The sequence below is a fragment of the Protopterus annectens genome, chromosome 14.part0, assembly GCF_019279795.1.
Source record: "Protopterus annectens isolate FY-2018-M chromosome 14.part0, PAN1.0, whole genome shotgun sequence".
NCBI classification, from domain to species: Eukaryota; Metazoa; Chordata; order Ceratodontiformes; family Protopteridae; genus Protopterus; species Protopterus annectens.
The window spans coordinates 1,000,509,095-1,000,532,229 of NC_056748.1; the positions used below are offsets into that span (position 1 = coordinate 1,000,509,095).

Sequence of the window (23,135 nt, forward strand, 5' to 3'; positions counted from 1 at the left end):
TCCATTTTGAGTACCATATCAGAGAAATCAGATGTCATTCTAGCTGCCCTTATGCACTGACCTTTAATTATGCTCCTTTTCTGATGACTAGGATGGCAGCTAGAGTATTCCAAATATGCATTACTAAAGGTGTCCTTTCTATATATGTTTGATTTAAATCTCCCATTCTCTACTGTAATACGAGTGTCCAAATAAGATATGGACCTCTGGTCTACACTGAATGTAAATTTTAGATACTCACTCCTGGTATTCAAGTACTTTTGTGAAACTCAGTACACTGAACACAAACAAAAAAGACACACACACAAAAAAAAAAAATAACACAAACACATTTATGCGGCTCCCCCCACACTCCCTACTACTTATATATACTAACTCTAAGATCACACTACAGTGGGGAAAAGAGAATATTCCCTTATCCTCACTGTACAGCGATCTATAACAACTACTCTTTGTACAGAGTTTAGCAAAAGTGCATTTTCATTATGTAATATATATATATATATATATATATATATATATGTATGTATGTATGTATGTGTGTGAATGTGTGTGTGTGTGCGTGTGTTTATATATGAAATTTTTTCATTGCACTGCATGTCAATGACCCACAACACTTCAAAAACTATTTCCCTGCAAAAAAAATGTGAGCGCTTTCGTAGAGTCCTCTCTGCTTCATCAGAACTTAATAATCCATTCTTGTTCCAAAGCTTCAGTATTGTTAGTAATAATTCCACCTCTTTTATTTCTATGGACAATATGGAGAACCAGGTACTTAAAAGTGTGTGTGTTCCCTTTTTGCATCACATGCATTGCTAATGCATTGCTTTCTTTTTGGTTTCTGATATCTCTCATATGTTCTAAAATTCTGTCCTTCAGTAATCAATTTGTTTTACCTATATAATAGGCAGGACACTTCGTGCAGAAACTAAAGAATACTATATTTGCAGTGTGACAGTCAGCATAGAAGTGTGTATCAATGGAGAAACCTCTGATAGGGTGTTTATACTGTCCCCCACCAAGAATGAATGGGCATGCTGTGCATCTCCTGCAGGCAAACGTGCCCATCCTATCAGACTTTACATACTTTGGCTCATCTATTTTTTTGTAGCATAATTGTCTTTTCAGTGGTACTCGCAGCATATTATTCTCTACATTTCTTGCTGTGCCTGAAGTTTTTATAGCATTTAAATGAAGTTTTAACTGCTATAATTTGTCTGATGAAGCAGAGAGGACTCTGTGAAAGTGCTCACATTTTTTTCTAAATAAAGAGTTTAATAAAGTCTGTATCCAGCGAGTTGTATTTTACTTATTGCTTCTTCTTTATTATCGCTGGTTACTTCATCCAGAGTCGAGGACTTTATTTCTTTATTTCCCTGCAAAGTTTAAGGACGAGTTTAAACATGCATTGTGGCAGCACGTTCATCTATAGTACAGTCGATGTACCACAACACCTGATCATTTGTGATTAATGTTGTGGTACTCCAGCAAAACACACTCAACCACCAGGTGTGTGTGTGTGTGTGTGTGTGTGTGTGTGTGTGTGTGTGTGTGTGTGTGTGTGTGTGTGTGTGTGTGTGTCTATATATATATATATATATATATATATATATATATATATATATATATATATATATATATAAAGAGGGTTCCTATCACATAGTCAAACATTTACAATTTCGAACGACATATGGTCGAGACCATATGTTTGAATTTGTAAATGTTTGAGCGTGTGAATGAATGGAAATCTCCATAAGCGGATGTTTCCATTCACTTCAATGTGGTGCGATCTCTGAGTTGGTATATTTAAGTAGCGGGGGGTGTGAGGGGTGCAGGGGGACTTCAAGCTGCAGGGTCAAGTCACAGTTCTGTGGTGGGGGTAATGAATCTGATGCCAGTGAACTTAGAAAACATGCTTATCCTCCTCCTCTCTCCAAGACGCATGTTACACTCCATTTTCTATGTTCACAGTCACTGTGAACCTAGGAAAGCAACATGCCCTCTTGCAGAAAAAATAAATAATGTAGCTACTAGAATGTTCAACTTGAACTTCAAGTCAGCCTGATGAGCTAGTTCAAATGGAAGTAGTATCAGTCTTTCAAGCACAAACTTAAATTTCCAAGGAGGAGCCACTGATTTACTTGGGGACAGGTAAAAAGCAGGAATCAAAGGTCAGTTAGGCAAGAATGGATGAAAGATGACTCTTGGACAGAAGAGAAAGAAAGCCTAAAAGATAACAACTCAGAAAATTAAGCTAGAACCAGAAGCAGCCAAAGCCTTGAAAGTGTCCTGATGATTTTCTAGAGACAAGTTTTTTTTTCTGCCTCCTCAGACACTTACTGTATGTCCTCAAAAAAAAAGGTGCCTAAAGGCATAAAAACTCTATCATCCTGGCAGTCAACTGCAGTGCCTTTAGACAGGGGTGTATCAAACAACTCCTGGGTTGTGTGAGTAAATCAAGTCTGTGGGGAAGGTTGTGGAAATTGCCTCTGGCCAACTCCAAAAGAAGGGAGAAACACTGTTGTCTGGGCTAACCACCATCTATGGATAGTCCCTCAGAATCTTTAGGAGGACAGATTGTTATCAGTGGAAAGGCATATAGAAACTTTCCTGTCCATGGGAATGAAAAAGCATCTGTTTTCCTGGTCTGAATCCTAGAGAAGTACATATTTAACTGTCTGTTTTGAAAGAAGGCAAACATCTATTTGAGGTGTTCCCCACATCTGGATAAATTCCCGGAATACCCCTTCAGGTGTAGTTTCCATTTATGGGTGTCATGGGGGTTTGTCCAAGTCCTGCTTAGCTAACCTGCTACAATATTTTGCTCTGATATTCTGCCTGAAGGCTTAGACTGAGTGGAGTTGCTGTGATTGCCTGGAAGGTAGCAAGTCAGCAAAGGGAATAAAATATGGTACCCCCCCCTGTTTTTAGGTACCACATCATTGTGGTATTGTCTGAGATAACTTGCAGCGGTCTTGGAGACCAGAGATTTAAGGCATTTAAAGCACTGATAACTGCCAACATCTCTGACATTTATGTCCTTTGTCTGTCCTTGGATTTCCACAGATCTTGTATTTTTACTACTTTTGAAACAACTACCCTATTAAAGTCTGAAGTATCTGTAAACATCTGAAAACAGATCTTCTCACAGGTCAAGCTTCTCTTCTTCCTACCACAGTGAATCACTTATCCTTCCATACCTCAAACTAAGTTTGCTCCCTAGTATCCACAAACCTCGACCATCAGGGAGCAAGTTAAGCATACTAAGACTGGACAGGCCTTGGTAGGTCTGTAAAGTCTGTCTGGAGAAGAACTGTGGCAGTGGAGAGTGGGTTTGTTGAAAAGGACAGACATGAATAATCAAGATCCAATGTTGTAACTATCGTGTCTTAGATTATGAGGTCCCACTACTTCACTGTGTGGGACATAGTCTGCAGCTACACAGCTTGGTTGGCAGAATACTATGGAGTGCGATGACGCAGGAGAAAGACCCTGACCTACATAAAATGTCTAGTTTACAATATATTTTAAAGATGTGCCATGAATTCTACATTTTTGCAAAAAAAGATCTACTAAAGAATTTCTGAAAAAGGAAAATTATTTGGATATAAATCTGGCAGAATGTGCTTTTGGTTTGGAAGGAAATGTTTTATTATTTATTTTATTTATTTATTCTTTGTTGACCGGGTCAGTCCCACTAGTCTAGAAGCCTCTTTTCGGGGAGACCCAAGGTGGTATTTATGGTGGAATTAGAGTAACCTTGGGTACCTTTTGGCCCATTCCAAGCGAGGTGAAGGATGTAATTAATTGATCATGTAGGACAGCAAGACCTCCGCTCACCCATGTGGGGAAATTTAACCCCACACCCCCTTACTTAAACATTAAAAACTCCATGACTGTACAACTATGAGGAGAACAGAATCACCCTGCAATTACGAACATGATACCAGCATGACCTATAATTTTGCAGTCAAGTCTCTTAAAAGAAAATATGGTCTAACAAAAAAAAAAGGTAAATTCAAGGAAATGGAATCAGGGAGATAATGTTAGTAAGTTGGCCATGTGGGAAGGATAACTGTGTGACCAGTCTTGTTTTTGGCTTCTGAGAAAAGGGACACATTTTCCAGTTCTGCCCTCAGTGACCTTCACATTTTAATGCCATTATGCTAAAGGACTCCCTGAGGGATGGCATCCAAACTTGATATATATGAACTTAACTGACACTATAGGACAATGAGTTAGCATAAAGAAGTCAAATTTAAGATCAACATAGAGTTATGGTACTTCACATAGAGCAAAAACAGCACTGGTCCCTGAATCCATTAAATACAACCACTGTATGCATGGTACTTAATGAGAAAAGCAAGATGGTGTTCTTTTTTTTTTTACTTTGTATGTGGGGGGAACCTTGAGTATCATCTACAGACTGTAATACAGCAAATTATTTTTTATTTTAATAGAGTGGAAAAAGAATATGAAAGCCAATATTCACAAACTCTCTTTCGGTTTTTCCCAGTTAGGGGGCGTCACAGTGGATCACTGGTCTGCTTATGATTGGCAGTGGATTTTTACGGTGCCGAGTTGCCAGCCCGGTGCCCAACCTTCAGAGAAGGCACACACAAAGACTTACGCACCTAGCTGCATATCTTTTAACATTCAGTTGATCGCAGGGAGGACATGCAGACTCCACACAGAAGGAACTCCAGCCAAAAATCGAACAGGAGAGCTTCTTGCTTTCTGAAATAATTAAGTTTAGTACTAACATGAAAGCCAGTATTAAGCTTAATTATTTCAGAAAATTACTTTTTTTTTGTTACTTTCACTCTTATACTACACTTCATTTACTGTTTTGTCTTATTCCACTTGCAATTATTAGTACTTTAAGTGCCTTAAGTTTATGCACTGCTTAGCCAGACCCTGACTGATAGAAGACTGAATACATTTAACCAGTATATTTTCAAAGTTACTCTGCAGTCCAAAACTTTCAGGCAATGCAGGTAATATGGCAGATGCATTTAAGTCAAACTACAATTGCAAGTCTCCAAAAAATTATTCAGAGTTAGCTTAGTGTTAAAATACATATTGAAAATCAGAGAATATGAATAACAATACATTTTAACAGACTCTTTTTGCAGAGTAAACATGGTAGCCAATAGAGGCACATCACTCATTGATGTGCAGGCTTTTCAAAAATATCATAAATCATTCATTAGCACAATTGCTCTTGCTGGGTCATCCATAAAGTTTTCACCTCAATGGACAACAACTGCAAGAGAACAGCATTTTGTACACTACTGATTTTTTTTTGTATGGTGCAACCAACATTACAAAATTCGATGGAAAACTGGGAAATGCCAACAATTCTTTGCAATACCAGTTTTTCTTCTAATCATCCAAAATGCATGCAGACTTTACTTGACATTGATAGGGATTAATACAACCCAGGATGGAGGTCAGCAGAGGTCATGCTTCTCGATTAAACATAATCCTCAGTGAAAGACTCATTGCCTTACTCTGTGATATGCCAAAATTATAGCAATTTTTGAATATTACTATAGCTTTCACTCTGTCTGAAAGGCCACACATATTCATACTAATACTAGCATTATGTAACAGCCCCCATGGTAGAAAGGGATAAAGCCCTTACTGTGCCGTAGATGATCTGTATTCGACTAGCACAACATGCTGTGAAGGGACCAGATGGGAAGCATAGGAGTGAGTGGCTGATGCTGCTTTACTGACGATGAGTGAGCCAGCATTATGAGCCTGGTGAGCACTTTGCTGCATAAGCAGTATGCCTTTTAGGCGGGAGCATCTCCTCACTGGCCGTGGACAAAAGCAGGGTTGAACCCGTGAGAGGCTAAGGGTCGATTCAGTAGACCCAGTAAACACAGAAAGAAGCAAGTGGCAGCTGATGGCCTACTATACGGATGGGGAGAAAAAAATACTACCATCATTGAGGCTTACACAGTGATTTGCTCATAGAAAGAGCAGAAATAATTGTAGTTGTTGACATTATATTCTTTATGCTATGCACAGACATGCCTTTTCCTTAAGAACTGAAGATGCAAGAAAAAAATGAATGAAATTTGTTAAAAGCGAAAGATGACAAGGGAAAAAACAAAAGGATTTGCTGCACTTATGTATAAATGATAAACTAAATAGCTAAACTGCTAGACATATGATAAACTATTGCAAATCATGGAATTTGTGCATAAGTAAACTTAGCCATATAGATGACATGAACAAATAATTCCTATATGTTCTATGATTAAAAAAAAACTTGCCTACAGTTGATGAACCTTTACGTTATGTATGACATTCCAGGAGCAGATTTACTATAGGGAAGTCCTGTAGAAGTAAAGCATGGCCTATCTCTTTGAGTTGAAAATGCATAACTGTGGAAATAATGGAAAAATTATATCTGCAGTCTTTTTTGATCAGCCCATTTAGTAAATGAATCAAACTGCACTGAGCAAGCCGTTTTAAATGTGATAATGTAAAGTTTATCCTGTTCTCACATTCCCTATGGCTTCAAAGCTGCAAACATATTAAATTATAGAACACTGCACTATATCTGTGAATATTGATTTTTTTCAAAAGCAACTTTACTACTTACCCTAGACCCACAGCAAGTAAATGAGAAAGGATTAGTGAAGGAAGGAACACCTTTAAAAACTCTGCTGAAAAGATGCCTCCTTTTTTCATAACACTGGTATTTCTCATGCTAAGACTGGCTGTACGTTTTGGGTGTTTAAACAGAAATTCTCTGAAAAACAAAACAAAAGTGAAAATTACATACATAAGATAAAAAGAAAAGGGTCATTAATAACTCAAAACATGACTTACTTTGGTGGATTATTTTCTGGTCTACTTGACCAATCCCAAATCCAGTCAGCGTTTTTCTTCAAGATATTTTCTACTTCATTTTTTCTTTCCAGAAAATCTTCTTCAGACTTCAAAGAGAAAGAAAACGCTAATCTACCACTGCTACGTATATTACAGCATTACTGACAGAATTGTATAGAGTTGTGATATTAAACTGCAAGTCTGCAAGACGGTTTAATCAACAATAGAATACATAGACACTATCAGTTGTTTATAAAATAGAAAACTGCAGTGCATGATAATCTCACAGTGTTACAATGGTCAGTGTGATCAGGTGCACTACCCCAATAAACAAATACAATTCTTGGAGTAGCCTACAGTACACACTGCATGTTGTTTTATTATTTGATAACCAGGAAGGTGGACTGGCCTGAAGATGCTTTTCAGCCATGACCTGAATGTAAAAATGATAGAAACAGAATAATGTGCATTCATATACAATGCAATATAGACAAAATGTAAATAGCTGTCACACATAAATAACGCAGCACATCTTACGTTACACCTTTCATTCCATGTCTGGGATAACAACCTTTAGGTAAAATTTAGAAAACACAGAGCATGCATATGCTAAAGACAGAGTAGAAAATAAATCAAAAATGTGAAACGTCTATACATTTAGCAAACACTATTTACAGCATATATAGCTGCACCATTTAGATATTTATTGTGAGGAGAGATTAACTGGCTGGCTAGAGGTGGAGCATGCATGGCTATAGCAGTGGGGTTTAACCATTATTTTTAAGGCATTTGCACATTACATTACTGTGCAACACTCCACACAGGGTCTAGTGACTCAAGACTCCTTATCTCAGATGGGAGTTTGTTCCATGAGACAGGGATCTGTTGGGAGAAAGCATGCTTACCAATGCTGGCTTAAAAGAAGTTCTGTTTAATGTAATACTTTCTTCTTGGGCATTTCAGAGAGCAGTTATGCTCCATAAGAAAGTTAAGTATCTTTTTCAGGGGTAGCAACAGTCCCCTTTTAGTATTTTGTGTAAAAGAGTACCCAACAGATGTGTTGCCCTTTCAATGACTGAACGCCATTATAACTTATGTAGGAGGCTACAGCAGTGAGATCAACTGTATGAAAGAAGGGTGAATGTAGACATTATTTTCAGTGATCTATGACCTTTGGGTATTGTAGACTGAGCAAAAGGTTAAAAGTGGTAGCACATATTCCAGTTTAGGATGGATAACATTTTTGGTTATGGCAATGTGGGCTGGAGGTATTAGAAGATGAAAAATAGTGCTGTCCACTTCTTCAAGTGTTGAACGGGTTAGTGAAGGACTGATGGTAAGACCTAGTTATTTGTAGTAACATTATGGTTATCCATAATGCTAGATGTGGGGACTTTTTTGAGGTGATAAGAATAGCATATTTATTTTCTTGTGGTTATTTACAAGATGATTACATTTAGTCCACTAGGATAGATCTGAAAAGGACTGTTGTAGATTAGTTTATATTCTAGATGGGCATTTGTTGGTATGAACTGGTAGGATGTCATCTGCATATAGTATGATGTTTAGTGATGGAAGGTCTTCAGTTAGGACGATAATGAATAAGGAAAACGGTATGGGTTTCAGAATGGAATCTTCAGGCATTCTTATGATAAGTGTACCGTAGGATGATAAAAGGTTATTATTCTGGGCTTGAAACATTCTAATTTTGAGATAACTTTGGAACCACTGTATGGTACTATGGGTGGAGTTAAAACTAGGCAACTCACTAAGCAGTAAATTGTGGTTTACCGTTTCAAATGCCCTAGTCATATAGAGAATATCCATACAATGATAAGTCCATAACTGATATTGGTGTGGATGGAGTTAGTTGTAGAGAACAGGCTATTGTTGTCATAAAGGCATTTCTGGACCCACGTTGCTTATCAGATAGCAGCTACATGGTTTTGGTATATTTGAATATTTGTTCATAAGTTCATAGAAGAATACTAGGCTAACTGCCTGATGGCCATTTTAAGCCTAGCTAATAAACTGTGGTCAGAATCAAACCGTGTTCCTTGTGTCTATGAGATGAAGTCATTATGCTGAGGATTTTTTCAAACACTTTAGCTATGAGGTAGAGAGTATAGACAAGCCTAAACCACTGAGAGTTTTGGGAGAGGGTATCTTTGGAAGTGGGATTATGACAGAATGTTTTAAGAATGGAGGTACTATTCCTATACTTGGGGGAAGACTATATGCAGGCTAGTAGTTTAGCAATTTTCTCTGCTTCTCTATGAATGAAAGTGGAATGGTGATTAGAATTTGAAGGAGGATAGTTTCAGGTTTTAAAACAGATTGCTACTTTTTTTAATGAAATGTCCCCAAAATGGAATACAGCTGGATATTTAGCTAGTATAGCTGAAGTTGGGTACTTTCATGAAGGCCTAACTGGATAATGGGAGATGATAAAAAATAGTGATTTATTGTATACTAGATAAAACAAAGTTGTTTTAATCCTCAGCCTGATTAGAACTGTCATTACTTGTTAACACACTGGGATAGAAAGTAGGTTTGTTGCTGTGACACATTATCTCCTTTATTTCTTTCTAAAAGTGTGTTGGATTACTAATAGCAGCCATGTGCTTACTTTATAAGTTGATTGATTTTGCAGAATTTGCTGTAATTTGCTTTGTTTTCTTAAAGAGAAGTAAGTTTATCAGAGGGATTTATTTCCAGGCTGGCCATGTGGTGTCTCTTTGTTTTATTACAGTTTTTATATCACTGGATTGTCATGTGCATTTCTGACCCCAAAGCCTCCTACATACACAGGAGAAGGAGTCTTGAATAGAAATAAAGTTACTGATGAAATATATCACTGATACTGTTGGGTTGCTTATAAGGGATATGGAGACCAATCAATGTTACATAACAGCTGGTCTAGGATGGCTAGCTTTTGGTTTTGGAATGGTCAGCGTGTTATTTAGGGTGTGGGCTTTGCAGTTTTGAATGTCTAAAGGGAAAGTACTGGGCAGTTTTTAAGCCAGTTAAGAATACTAATACTGATACAACAGTGGCCAATAGTGGTGATAATGACATCTAGACTAGAAAGGTTTCTTCACAGATAGTTGAGTCTAGTTGGCTTTTTTTAGGAGTTGTTCTAGGCTGAGTTGTACAAGGATTTTGTTGAGATTCGCACCATCTTCCCCTATCGCACTGATGTTCAAGTTGCGTAGCGTAATGGTGTTTTTAGGGCAGCCTTCAGGGAAAATTTCTAAGAACACAAACTCAGTTAGACTTCCCTCCAAAATTCACAGCCTCAGCCATCTAACCCAACAACTACATTTTCTCTGAAATCAGTCCACATCTGAACTATAAAGAAAAAAAAAAACTTCTCCAGAAACCAAAATCCATAACCCTGTCCACAGACAATAACCCTTTAAATACATTAATATAGCCAGTGATCCTCTAGCTTACCCCAGTTCCATTCTAATAAACACATCAATAGCAGAATCATATATCCCCACTGTTTGTAAACACTCCTACATCATGTCTTCTCACAAAGGAGGTACCTCAATAAAACTAAAACTAAAGATCCCTTGCCAGCCTGACATCCAAAATCCTTGAAAAATACATCTAGCTCCAGCATTAGTCAGTACTTTACCACTAACAACCTCCTGTCTTCCACCAAGCATGGGTTTAATCTTGGCCACAATACTACTTCTGCCCTACAATCTTTTCTTAACACAATTCAACATAAAAGAAATGAAAACAAAGTAGTTATCAGCTCTCTACATTGACTTGCAGAAAGCCTCTGACACAAACTCACTCTCTGCTTCTACATAAATTCTCAGGGCTTCCAAAAAACTGCATAACTTTGTTTAGTTATTTACAAGAAAGGTTTCAGACTGTGAAATGGCAAAACGTCATATTCCTCTCTACTACTAGTAACGACAGGTATCCTACAAGGATCTACTCTTGGATCCCCATTGTTCAGTCTTCTTTAATGACCTGCACACAACAGCCAAACTATCAACATGCTGATGATTCTAGTATAATATGTTCTGAAAATTCTATGTCAGACCTGGACAACCCAACAGACATTTACTTCCACTAAAGTCCACCTTGAATGTCCCAACTCATGCTAATCCCTCAAAACAACACAACTAATATATTTTCCCCCAAATCACATAAGTACTTTTTTTCTACCTTCCTACCAGCGACTGTTTAGTCTTGCCAAAAAGCGAGTTTTCTAACTGAGTTCTGCAAAGTTTGTTTTTCTGCATTTTTTTTGTGTTTTGCACTTTAAAAGTTGTTTTTGCCTTGTTTAATTGTTGTAGGCTACACACTCAAGTGCGTTAGCCGATTTAAAGCATTTACTGTACTCCTGTGCCTAGTTTCTGTTGTATAAGTGAAAAAACAAACAAACAAAAAAAAAATCCTTGTTTCCCGCCTTTTCTGAACTAGAATAGTCCAGTTTTCAAGTCTTGCTGAATTCTAGGCTGTGTCATAGTTCCTGTGTTGCCCATACCTTTCCTTGGATAGAAGGAATCTTCTTTGTTCACCAGTGAGAGCGGGGAGCTCTGAGCAGCCTATCTGTTCCTGGAGGAGTGGTCTCAGCCAGTAACTAATAGCTTATTGGCCGTTTTGGGCCATTTCCCATCTCTTTCAAACTCCCTAGCTTAAAACCCGCTTTAGCGCGGTTTTGCGCATCGTGCAACGTCGCACAGCGCAGTTTAAGCAGTTTTTAACAATTCCCGGCTCCACAAAGTCTGCTCTTCAATTTTTCCCTTAGAACTAGTCAAACTCTCAAAGTAAGCACTCAACCTTCTTTCTACAGCCCAGCACTTGCTCAAATTTCTCAGTAAGCACTAACAAACTTTACCACTACACCCCCTTATACTATCCAGAAGTACAAGGTTCCCTATTCGTCCATTGCGGACAATCAATAAACCAGTTCTTTAAACTATCCAGGCATGTCCAAAGCACAGTTTCAGGTATACTCTCCAGTCCAGCTGGTAAATCTGGGAATCTTGAGGCAATGTTACAATTGCCTTATGTACACAGACAACCCTCTCCTTCTTCCAACAAACTCAAATATTTGTGAGAGATGCAACTATACAGCCAAATTGGAGGCTGAGCTCTCTCAACCCAAGACTGGCACAATCAGTCAGGAGGAGAAGGAAACCACTCGCACCACACAACCAGTCTCACATAGACCAAACGCACCAGCAAACAAGACACATAAACATACAAAAACATACTCGGAGACTCTAAATAAAAATCTGCCAAAGCAGCAGAGACATCCAAAGCAGACATCCAAGCAACCGCTACCCCACAACAACTTTCACGTATCACATACTTCACAAAGTCAGTGTGCCACACAGCTGCAGCCCCTAAGGCTAAATAACACACCTAATACACTAGTAATTGGAGACTCTACTGTCAGGCACACTAACGTCCCACTCACCATACTGAACAAGGAGAAGGTCACTGTAAGCTGCCGGTTGGGAGCCAGGATCCGCCACATAACACAGGCACTCAGGTCACTCCACAGCAGGTACAAATATGACTCTGTCATTGTCCATGTTGGTGTGAATGACCTGAGATGTACCTCCCTAGACTACATGAAAAGAGACATACAGGAGCTCTCTGATCATGTAGCCCAGGCCGGTATGACCCTGACCCTGAGTAGCATATTGCCCTCACCAAGAATGATGCCGCAGTATAAAGACAAAATTATCAATTTTAACAATTGGCTAAGCTATTGGTGTCATTCAAAGGGGATCCAGTGTCTGTCAGCCTGGGATGACATGCTCGACAAGCCACGTTGCTTCGCCAGGGATGGCTTGCACCTGTCACCCTTAGGCTTTTGAATACTGGCTAAGGCTCTTGCCACCCCCAAAGTGCCTTTTTTAGGCAAGGCTCAAAAGACAAACCCACCTCCACAGACAAAACCAGAAGCTAAAAACTAAGGGTAATGCTACTCAACGCCAGAAGTCTAAACCTCAAGATGCAGGCACTCGAGGCACTCCTCAGTATGGAGAAAATCTATATCTGTGCAGTAACAGAAACCTGGTTCAAGGCTCCAGAGAGCACCCCAGCACTACCAGGATTCAACTCATACCATTCCTTTCGGCCCCAGAACACGGACCGGAATACTAAAGGCGGGGGAGTATCCATTTTCATCAAGGATACCCACACCCCCAGGTTAGTGGCACTGCACGAGGCAGTGGAGACCATCCATATGCAACTAACAGTAGGTAAAACTGCTTTTCAGTTCACAGCCTGTTACAGATCACCCACCTTGTCTCAGGATCCCCACTCGGCATTCCTGGGAACAATGGAGAATATAAAGGTCTCAACAAACACCATGATATTGGGGGATTTCAACTACCCAAACATTGACTGGGAAAACTACTCAAGTCCCAACTCTTTTGCCCAACGGTTCCTGGAGTTTATAAACTCAAATGCCATGGAACAACTGGTCACCACTCCCACAAGAGGGGACAACATACTGGACTTGATCATCACCAACATGGGGGCTCAATGTTCCACACCAGAGGTAAATCCCTCGTTGGTAAGATCGGACCATAAACTTATCACAATGGACATCCACATCCCGACCCCACCCCCAGCCAAGGAAACCACTGTGAAACATTTCTCAAAAGCAACCTTCACACTTCTCAAGACCGAGGTGGAAAGTTTCAAAGCCCCCGGGCAAATGGAAAATACTACCCAAACCACAGAATCCTTCACAAATGCACTCTATGAGCACCTACAGGAATGCATGCATCGTGCCATCCCAAGTAAAACCAAGACTCACTCCTCCAAAAACAGGAGACCAGTCTGGTGGACCCCGGCCATAAATAAGCTATACAACAAAAGGAGGAAACTATTACATGACAAGGTAAAATCCCAAAAAGGGAAGGCATCCTTGATCAGTACTAGCAAGAAACTACGATCCCTCATAAAAATCATCAAAGGCCAGCTTTGAAAGAAAAATTGCCAAAGACACTAAAGATGATCACAAGGCGTTCTTTAGCTACGTCAAGAATCTGGGTGACAGCTCTCAGATCTGCTGAGCTGGTGCAAAATGACACAAAATACACTGAACCCACATACATTGTCAACATCCTGGCGGACAGGTTCAGTGCAAACTTCACCCCCCCCTTCTGCCCCAAAAGGGCCTGTGTCTATCCCAGAAGAATGCAGTCTCCCAGACATCACAGACACACAGGTGAAAGCAGCCCTCTCCAAAGTAAAAAAACACAGCATCAATGGGATCAGATGGTATCCTGGGCTGCGTCTTACACGAGCTCCAAAATGAACTAAACCCTCACATGAATTCACTGTTCCAACTCAGCCTTACCACAGGTTATGTACCCAAAGAATGGCGTACAGCAACAGTGATCCCGCTCCACAAAGGTGGCGTCACAACGGATCCCGGGAACTATCGCCCTATAAAACCTGACTTGCCTCGTCTGCAAGGCTATGGAGCCCATCATCATGGATCTCATAAACAAAGGCACTGGGAACCTCCAAACACTGGACCCCACCCAATTCGGCTTTGTTAAGGGCAGATCTTGCCTCTTAATTCTAGTTGACTTTTTCGAAACAGTTACTAAAGCCTTAGATGAGGGAAAGGTAGTCCACACAGCCTACCTAGACCTCGCAAAGGCCTTCAACACAATACCCCACTCTGGTATCATAAATAAGCTTACCAGCTTAAATATCAACCCATATGTCACAAGATGGGTTGCAAACTGGCTCAGGGATAGAACTCACATGGTCAGAGTTGCGGGTGCCATGTCCGACTCTAAACCAGTTACAAGTGGCGTCCCACAGGGATCAGTCCTGGGACCCCTCTTGTTCGGTATATACTTCTCTGAGGTGCAGGCAAACACGGGAGGACTGTGGCTGACCAAGTTCGCAGATGACTGCAAACTGGGAGCCATAATAGACTCTCCGACTGACACAAGCAACCTCCAGAAGGGCCTTACGCAGACTGATACCTGGTGTCAGAACCATGGCCTCAAGCTAAATGCAAAAAAATGCATAGTCATCCCCTTTGGGAAAAACAAAGTGCCCACAAACTACCATATAGGAGGTAATCCACTAATTACGGAAGATGTAATTAGGGATCTGGGGACCCAAGTAGATAGTAACCTCTCCTTTGACAATCACATTGCCAGTGGTTAGAAAAACCTTCTATATAGCCCACCTAATCACAAAAGGATTCACATCCAGATCAAGAGAGGTCATTGTGCCCCTCTACTCATTGTTCATCAGGCCAATAATTGAGTACAATGCCCCATTTGGGATGTACCTTACCCGACACCTGCAACAGCTGGAGAAACCTCAAAAATACCTCACCAAGAGGATCGTGGGCCTCAAACAGATGCCCTATGCAGCTCGACTAAAGAAACTCCAGCTCTACTCAGTTGCTTACCGCCTACTCAGAGGTGATCTCTGCGTGACATACAAGGCCATGTCTAACCCAGAATTGTTGGACATGTTCCACCTCAAGAAAACCAGATCCATTAGAGCTACACGCTCCAGGGATTTAAACCTTAGCACAACAATAAATAAGAAATGCTGGAGGGATAGATTCATATCCCAAAGGCTTCCCGCGCTCTGGAATAGAATACCAGTCCATGCTAGGCAGAGCCCCTCGCTGACCCTCTTCAAGAAGAATCTTGATGAGTGGATGGGAAATCGTAAATTTGCTCCTGGGATCACTTCTATGGCCCTGCTGGACAGAGGCTCAGGAATATAGTCTAATATTCTGGCTGGGCTTATAAATGCCCTAGGGCAGATAGCCTAGTACCTACCTATGAACCTATAATGTTTTTCCATTCCATCGTCCAACAATATAAAAATAGAGGTAGTCTGTCAAAGTAAACTCCTTGGGATCATAACAAATACTTAAAATTCGACCAACGTATCTCACACTCACACAGTAAACCAAACTCAAAAAACTTGAGTCTATAAAAATAGGACAAAACACTTTCTAACAGATTTTGTATCGGCTTACTTTACTACCATCACTTTTATACATATCCCCCATTTTCACTAACCCCCAGTGAAAACAAGAAAGATGCTACAATAAAATTGTAACATTTGCCACTAACCTACTCAGTTCAACTCACCAATGCACTGCCATCAAATAACTCAAAATGCCAAGAACTTCCTAACTTCTTAAAGCTCTCTCAACTCAAAGCAGCATAGAAACTGTTATATCAACCTGATAAGTGTCATCCAGCGTCTTCCCTTTTGTAATGGTAGTCATCTGGATGACCAATACACTCAAACGACAAAGGCCTTCCTGCCATACTGCAATCTAATCTTTGGCAATTCATGTCACCTCTATGGAAAAACATGGAACTCTCTTCCAAACAACAGACAACTCAGCATGATCACCTTTTTCAAATTACAATTAAAACTTATTTCCTAAATTGCTTGTGCTGCCAATGTGAATCACCAACAGAAAATACTTTAGGCATTGCTTAGGCAACTTTACCACTGTAACTTCAATACTGTCAAAACCTTAACTTTCTAACCTAGACAATAATTCCTATTGCTATCCCTTTGTAGCTATATCTTTTACTCCTACATGCAATGCATTACTTATTAATATATTCCTTCCACTCTGCAAATTCTATTAAACCCACTAAACTTTACTCCCACTCACATATAAACGTGCTTTAACTATTTCTTCACTATTCCTGATAAAACTGGATTAACGGACTTGTGATTGATGTAACTGTATTCAATGTCTTGTGATTTACTGTACAAATGTGTTCTATTATTTATAATGCATAGTACTGTTGTACATAAATACCACCTTTCACTTTTAACATGCAATAGAAAGATGCATTGTCATATGTCACCAAATACTGTACACATTTTACACTTTATGTCTCACGGTATATAAACATAGTTTTTTTGAGCTTTTCACCCTGGGCTTCCACTGAAAAGAGGCTTTTTCCCAGTCAAACTTTCCCACTAAACAAAGCCATATAATAAGCAAATACATAAAATTTAGCAAACCAAGTATAAGATTATAAAGACTGCTTCTTTTGTACAGTTCAAAAAACACCATGAAAAAATAGCTGTAAACCTTCAGCTAAGAAAGCCTGATCCAATGCTAGAAAGTGGCAAACAAAATTTGGAGAACTAAAGGAGGAGAGTTGCATTGTGGGAGTGAGGATAGGAGCTCAAGCTAGAGAGAGACATTCCACAGAGGACGTCTGTGACTACTAATCCTAATGTTGCAGTGTACAGACTGGATAATGTATGACACTAAGTCACACACAAAGTTTTACTAGCCATAGCACTTGTGTGTGAAAAGATTCACAATTATACTGGAAAAAAGTGTTGGATGAGACATCACAAAAAATTGCTGAGTACACTTAAGGTCAACATACACGGCAACATCAAGACTGCAAAAAATGCTTATACTACAGAAGTATGACAGAGTAAGCCAAGAAAAAAAAAAGATGCATACAACAGACATTCTATGTCATATACATCTGCCATAACAACAAGTAGAATATCCTATGTGGCAAAACTAAGAGACTGGATAATTCCACTTTGTCTATGACTTCAAAAAAAGTTTACAAAACTTACAGGAGTACATTAAGAATGACCCAGAGATGGGAATGCTCTGAAATGTGACAATGAAAGTTTGGCCAGAATAGAAGTCTGCTGTGAGAACAGATATCTAACCATACTTTTTTTTATCTGAAAGAAGATATCAGCTATGCGCAAGATCTGATGTTTAAGGCTTACACAATAATACTCCCTAATCAATTAAAGGAAAAACTTTGCTAAGAAAATTCATGCCAACTTAGGAACTGTAAAGTGTAAAGAAAGAGCTTAAGATGCATCATACTAGCCAGGAATGTCAGTTCAAATACAATAACAGCTCTGGGATTGTTCTGTGTGTGATTCAAGAGATTTTTGGACCAGCACAAATTCCAATATATGATCTCATCCACCATCACCACCCCAAGTCTTAACTATCCAGAATGAAAGGGTAAAGTCAAAGGGACAGTGCAGACTCAAAAAAAAAAAAACTCAAGATAAAAGTTGTTAGCATTACTGTCATACATATTTACACAATTTGCTGGAATAATTCCCTTGCAAGGTGTTACATCTTTTGACTATTCTTTGAAAGGAAAAGTGAATACAGCATCACTTTTTGCCCTTTTTGTGATCATAGCAAGTTACTAGGCTTTGACCTTGAGGCTCTTACAAGCCTAGCCAAGAATTATTTCTTGGCCCTGGATTACTTAAACAACAGAAAGGTGTCCTGTTTTTAATTAGCCAGAGTGCCTTTTTTTTTTTTTTAATCTTCTCTGCTGCTGTATAGTCATCACATTTGCATGTCACTTGGCTCATTCCCACAGAGGTTAGCAATGCTTGGTGACCATGCTACCAGACAGAAGGTGCTCTTGCTTAAATATATCCTTAAACAAAACTTTTTCCTTGATTCTACACTTCGTTTGTATACTGTTTAATGTTTCAACTGCACTGTTGTACTGTATTTCTTGGAGAATTTGGACTTTTTGTCCTTTTTTGTGATCAGAAGTTAGAACCGCTTTGGTTAAACTCTAGTGTGAGTAGAGGAGACTGCAATAATTTCTTAACCCAGGAATACTTAAAGAACAGAAAGGTGTGTTATTTCTGATTAGCCAGAGGGCTCCTTTTATTTTTTTAATTTTCTCTGTTGCTATATAGTTGTCACGTTTGTGTGATGCTCCTTAATGTTCCGTGGCAGTTAACAGTGATCTGTATAGATGCAGGAGAGTAGAATTAAAAATTTCTGCATGACACTACCCCTGAAATTTCTTCAGTACTTAGATGCACAAAGAACAATTAGTTTGCGCACTGAGGAGCACCACGCTATGAGTTTAGTCCCACTTAATCTTGATTGTAGCCTTTACTCTAACAGCACTCAAGCTAGCCAGCTGTAAACCCGCTTGTACCATCCCCTTGTAAGTTACATAATAAGGATCTTCAACCATGGATACACACTTTCCTAGTATCTCCACAGCAAGTTTGGTGGATATGGGTAACCTGAGGCAATGTGGCAATCTTCTCCTGTTTATGGATAACCATTTAATACTTAGGTTCATAGGTAGGTACTAGGCTATTGGCCCAAGGGCCTAAGTAAGCCTAGCCAACAAGGTTCCCTGGCTTACGCCACCCAAGAAAGTTATTCTCCTGTGCCCCTGTCGAGCAAAGCCACAGAAGTGATCCCCAGGGTGTATTTCCTATTTCCCATCCACTCATCAAGATTTTTCTTGAAGAGTGCTAATGAAAAAACTTTGCCTGACATAGATGGGTAGCTTGTTCCAGAGTATGGGAAGTCTCTGGGACAGGAATCTATCCCTCCAGTATGTCCTGTTTATTGTGGAGACAAGGTTTAGGTCCCTAGAGCGTGTTGCTCGACATAGATGGGTAGCTTGTTCCAGAGTATGGGAAGTCTCTGGGACAGGAATCTATCCCTCCAGCATGTCCTGTTTATTGTGGTGACAAGGTTTAGGTCCCTAGAGCGTGTAGCTCAGAGGGATTGGGATTTCTTTAGGTGTTGCGTGTCCAACAGCTCTGGGTTTGACATAGCTTTATATGTTAGGCATAGATCACCTCAGAGTAGGCAATATGCTACGGAGTAAAGCTGGAGTTTTTTGAGATGGTCAGTGTAGGGCATCTGTTTGAGGCCAGTAATCCTCTTTGTGAGGTACTTCAGAGCACAAAATCAGTATTACTACTATTACCTGACTAAAGAATTGTCTCTACTTCTAACTTCTACGGTTGGCAATAAAAATGTATCTAACATACTTTCACAACTGTACTCCTGCATAAGCTACCACTATATACAGCTATATAAGCACATCCTGACTCTCTCCTACAAAAAATGTCTGTAACAACCCTTCAATACCAGGACTGCATTGTTTATCTGTATTGTCTGTACTCTCTGCACTATCTATATTAACTTCAATTGTTTTAGACTAAAAATGTATCTCCCGTCAATATCAGGACTGTATTGTCTGTGTTATCTGTACTGTCTATACTCTCTGTATTACCTACAACTATCGAAACTAAAAATGTATCACTTGGAGCTTTTCCAGTCGGACCCTCCCGGTTAACAAATGTAAAATAAACATAAATAAATAAATACATAAAAATAAATTCTGTGGCCTTTCCAGCTGCTGCAGATGTCTTGTGAGGTACATTTCAAAAGGGGTGTTGTACTCTATAATGGGTCTAATGAGTGTCGAGTAGAGGGGAACAATGACCTCTTTTTTCCTGGATGAGAACCCTTTTGTGATGAGGTGTGCCACATAGAAGGATTTCCTGACTACTGTGGCGATGTGATTATCAAAGGAGAGAATATTGTCCACCTGGATCCTAAGGTATCTTATCACACATTCGGCGTTATGTCACCTATGTGGTAGTTCATGGGTACAGAGTTTTTACCAAAGGGATGACAATGCACTTTTTGTCATTGAGCTTGAGGCCATGGCTCCGACACCAGGCATCTGCCTCAGTGAGGCCCTTCTGTAGGATCTCCACATCATTTGGGGACTCAGCTATGGCTCCTAGTTTGCAGTCATCTGCGAACTTCGGTAGCCAAAGGCCTTCTGTGTTAGCCTGTACTTCAGAGAAGTAGATACCAAACAGGAGAGGTCCCAGGACTGAACCCTGTGGTACTCCACTTGTCACTGGTTTGAAGTCAGATTTAGAGTCTGCAACTTTTACAGCGTGGGTTCTGCCAGTGAGCCAGTTGGCAACTCATCTTGTGACGTAGGGATTTATACCTAGTTTAGTATGTTTACCTACAATTCCAGAATGGGAGATGGTGTCGAAAGCCTTGGCAAAGTCATGATAGGCTGTGTGAACCACCTTACCCTCGTCTACGGCTTTGGTGACTGCCTCAAAGACGTCGATCAGATTCAGGAGGCATGATCTGCCTTTCACAAACCCGAACTGGGTGGGGTCCAGAGTTTGGGGGTTACCAATGTCTTTGTTTATGAGTTCCATGGTGATACGTTCCATGGCCTTACAGACCAGGCTCGTCAGGCTAACAGGACGATAGTTCCCGGGATCAGTGGTGGCTCCCCTTTTGTGGAGTGGGATAACTGTTGCTGTGTGCCATTCAGTGGGCACAAAGCCTGACGTGCAGCTATGATTGAACATGGTGCTTAGGTGGGGAGCCAGTTTGTTCTGAAGTTCGTGTAAAACGCAGCCTGGGATATTGTCCGGTCCCATGGATGTTGTGTTTTTGGCTTTAGAGAGTGCAGCTTTTACCTGCGTAGTTGTGATTACAGGGACTCTGCATTCTTCCTGTATAGATATGGGCCCTTTAGGGGGTGAGAGTGGGGGTAAAGTTAGTACTGAACGTATCTGCCAGGATGTTGGCAATATCAGTTGGTTCTGCAATTTTCATGCTGTTGTGCTGTAGCTCAGAGCAGATCTGGGTGTTGCCACTGAGATTCTTGACATAGCGATAGAATGCTTTGTGGTTGTCTCTAGAATCAGTGGCGATTTTGTTTTCGTAGCTAGCAATGGAGGATCATATAAGAGATCTCAGTTTTTTACTGAGGCTGACCAGGGAGCTCCTCCACGCATGGGATTTTACTCTCTTTTGCAACAGTTTCTTCCTTCTGCTGTAGAGTTTGTTTATGGCAGGGGACCACCAGATTGGCTTCCTTTTTTTGGAGGATAGCATTTTGGTTCTGTTTGGGATAACACGTGCAGTCAGTAGAGCCACTTTGAGAATACAGCCAGAGTGTTAACATGTATGAGTGTGGCAGTTAGTCTGTTTATAAGTTTATCTAAGTTTAAGTTACAAAGCCTAATTTTACAAAGGGCCAGAAACAAGCTAAAGGTAAAGATAACTGCACAAATGATTTATTTGGCAAAGAAAATGAAACGGAGCATTTATAAGGCACAAAACGCATTATTAATCAAACGAAAGGCACAAACCACACTATCAATTAAACGAAATGTTCGAAACCAAGATATTTCATAAAACTGATAAAACTATTCATATGGGGCTCAGAATTATCTTTGGTTTGCATAATGAGCATGTTTAAAGTAAAATGGGCACAAGAAAAGTATAATGAGCATGATAAGTGATTAAAAAGGGATAATAAGTACAATAAAAGGGCAAATTAAGCTTAAGAGCAAGGAGACTGCATGTTTTTTAGTAAAAGACCATGTTTTGGCACTAACTACTATTTCGCATTGAGCAATGCCATTCAAAGAATAACTAGAGTTGTTCGAAGTATCTCAGAGTGTACAAAGTGTTTGCAGAGTGTGTGCTTTATGATGGTGCAATTATTTCAAAGAGTTTGCTGTGTGCAAACTAAAGTTATATTGCACAGTGCAGTCAAAGTACAGCCATTTCAAAATATTTCTTGTGCTGTGTGCACTTACTGGCAGAAAGCCACCATTTCAGAGTGTTTTTTACACTGTGCAGAGTTATTTTGTAAAGTACAGCCATTTTGAAGGGTTCTTGTGCTGTATACGGTTTATTTGCAAAGTGCATTCATCTCAAAGTGTTTCTTACTCTGAGCTTCTCCCATTGTGTACAGTTTATTCGCAAAGTACAGTTATTTCAAAGTATTTCTTACACTGATACAGTACAGTGATTTCAGAGTGCTCTTGTGCCACTGAGACTTATTTGGCAAAATGCAGTTATTTCAAAGAGCTTGTTGTGCTATTGGGCATAATTACAAGTACTGGTATAAAGGTTTGCACATGTTTATATGTGTGCATGTTCGTACAAGATTTCAAATCCCTTCACTACTGTGTGTTAATATGGCAGAGGCATTTCGCAGACCAAGTCCACTTATTGAAAGAGAGCACTCATTTGTGTATGCACCAGAAGTATATGCAGGAGACGGGGGGAGCCATCACATTGTGTTACCGGCTGAATCAAGGGAGGACCCTGACTGCTTAAAACGTAAATTTAGAGAAATGTGCAACCCCCAGACAAATGTTACATTAGAGAGGCACTTATTTTATACAAGAGACCAAAAGCCAGGTGAAACTTTTGCAGCTTATATCACTGACTTTAGAAACAAGGCTAAAACGAACAGATCTGGTGACTTGAAAGATAAGTTAATAAAGGACTGGCTTGTGTGTGATGTTAATAGTGCTGCAGTGAGAAAGATTTTGCTTCACGACAGTGATTTAACATTAAGCAAAGTCACAGAGATTTGTCAAATTCATGAGCTCACAGAAGGGCACACAAGTATGCTTACAAGTGACAAGGGCATGGTTTCAACAGC

At 39.9% G+C, this 23,135-nt stretch overlaps 1 protein-coding gene across 3 annotated transcripts in view; it reads right to left on the minus strand.

The window, feature by feature from the left end:
- The window catches only part of BNIP3 (BCL2 interacting protein 3), a 317,078-nt gene that overhangs the window by 72,614 nt on the left and 221,329 nt on the right, over window positions 1–23,135 (minus strand). For 2 of the 3 annotated variants that reach the window (XM_044056809.1, XM_044056807.1), the window contains 3 exons: window positions 6,850–6,956; window positions 6,620–6,769; window positions 6,293–6,398 (listed from right to left, as the gene is read on the minus strand). In XM_044056809.1, coding sequence (XP_043912744.1) covers window positions 6,305–6,398; window positions 6,620–6,769; window positions 6,850–6,956 — 351 coding nt within the window. In that variant the 3' untranslated portion in view covers window positions 6,293–6,304. Of the gene's footprint in view, window positions 1–6,292; window positions 6,399–6,619; window positions 6,770–6,849; window positions 6,957–23,135 lie in introns of those variants that run through there. The other variant, XM_044056808.1, reaches the window with a different exon arrangement.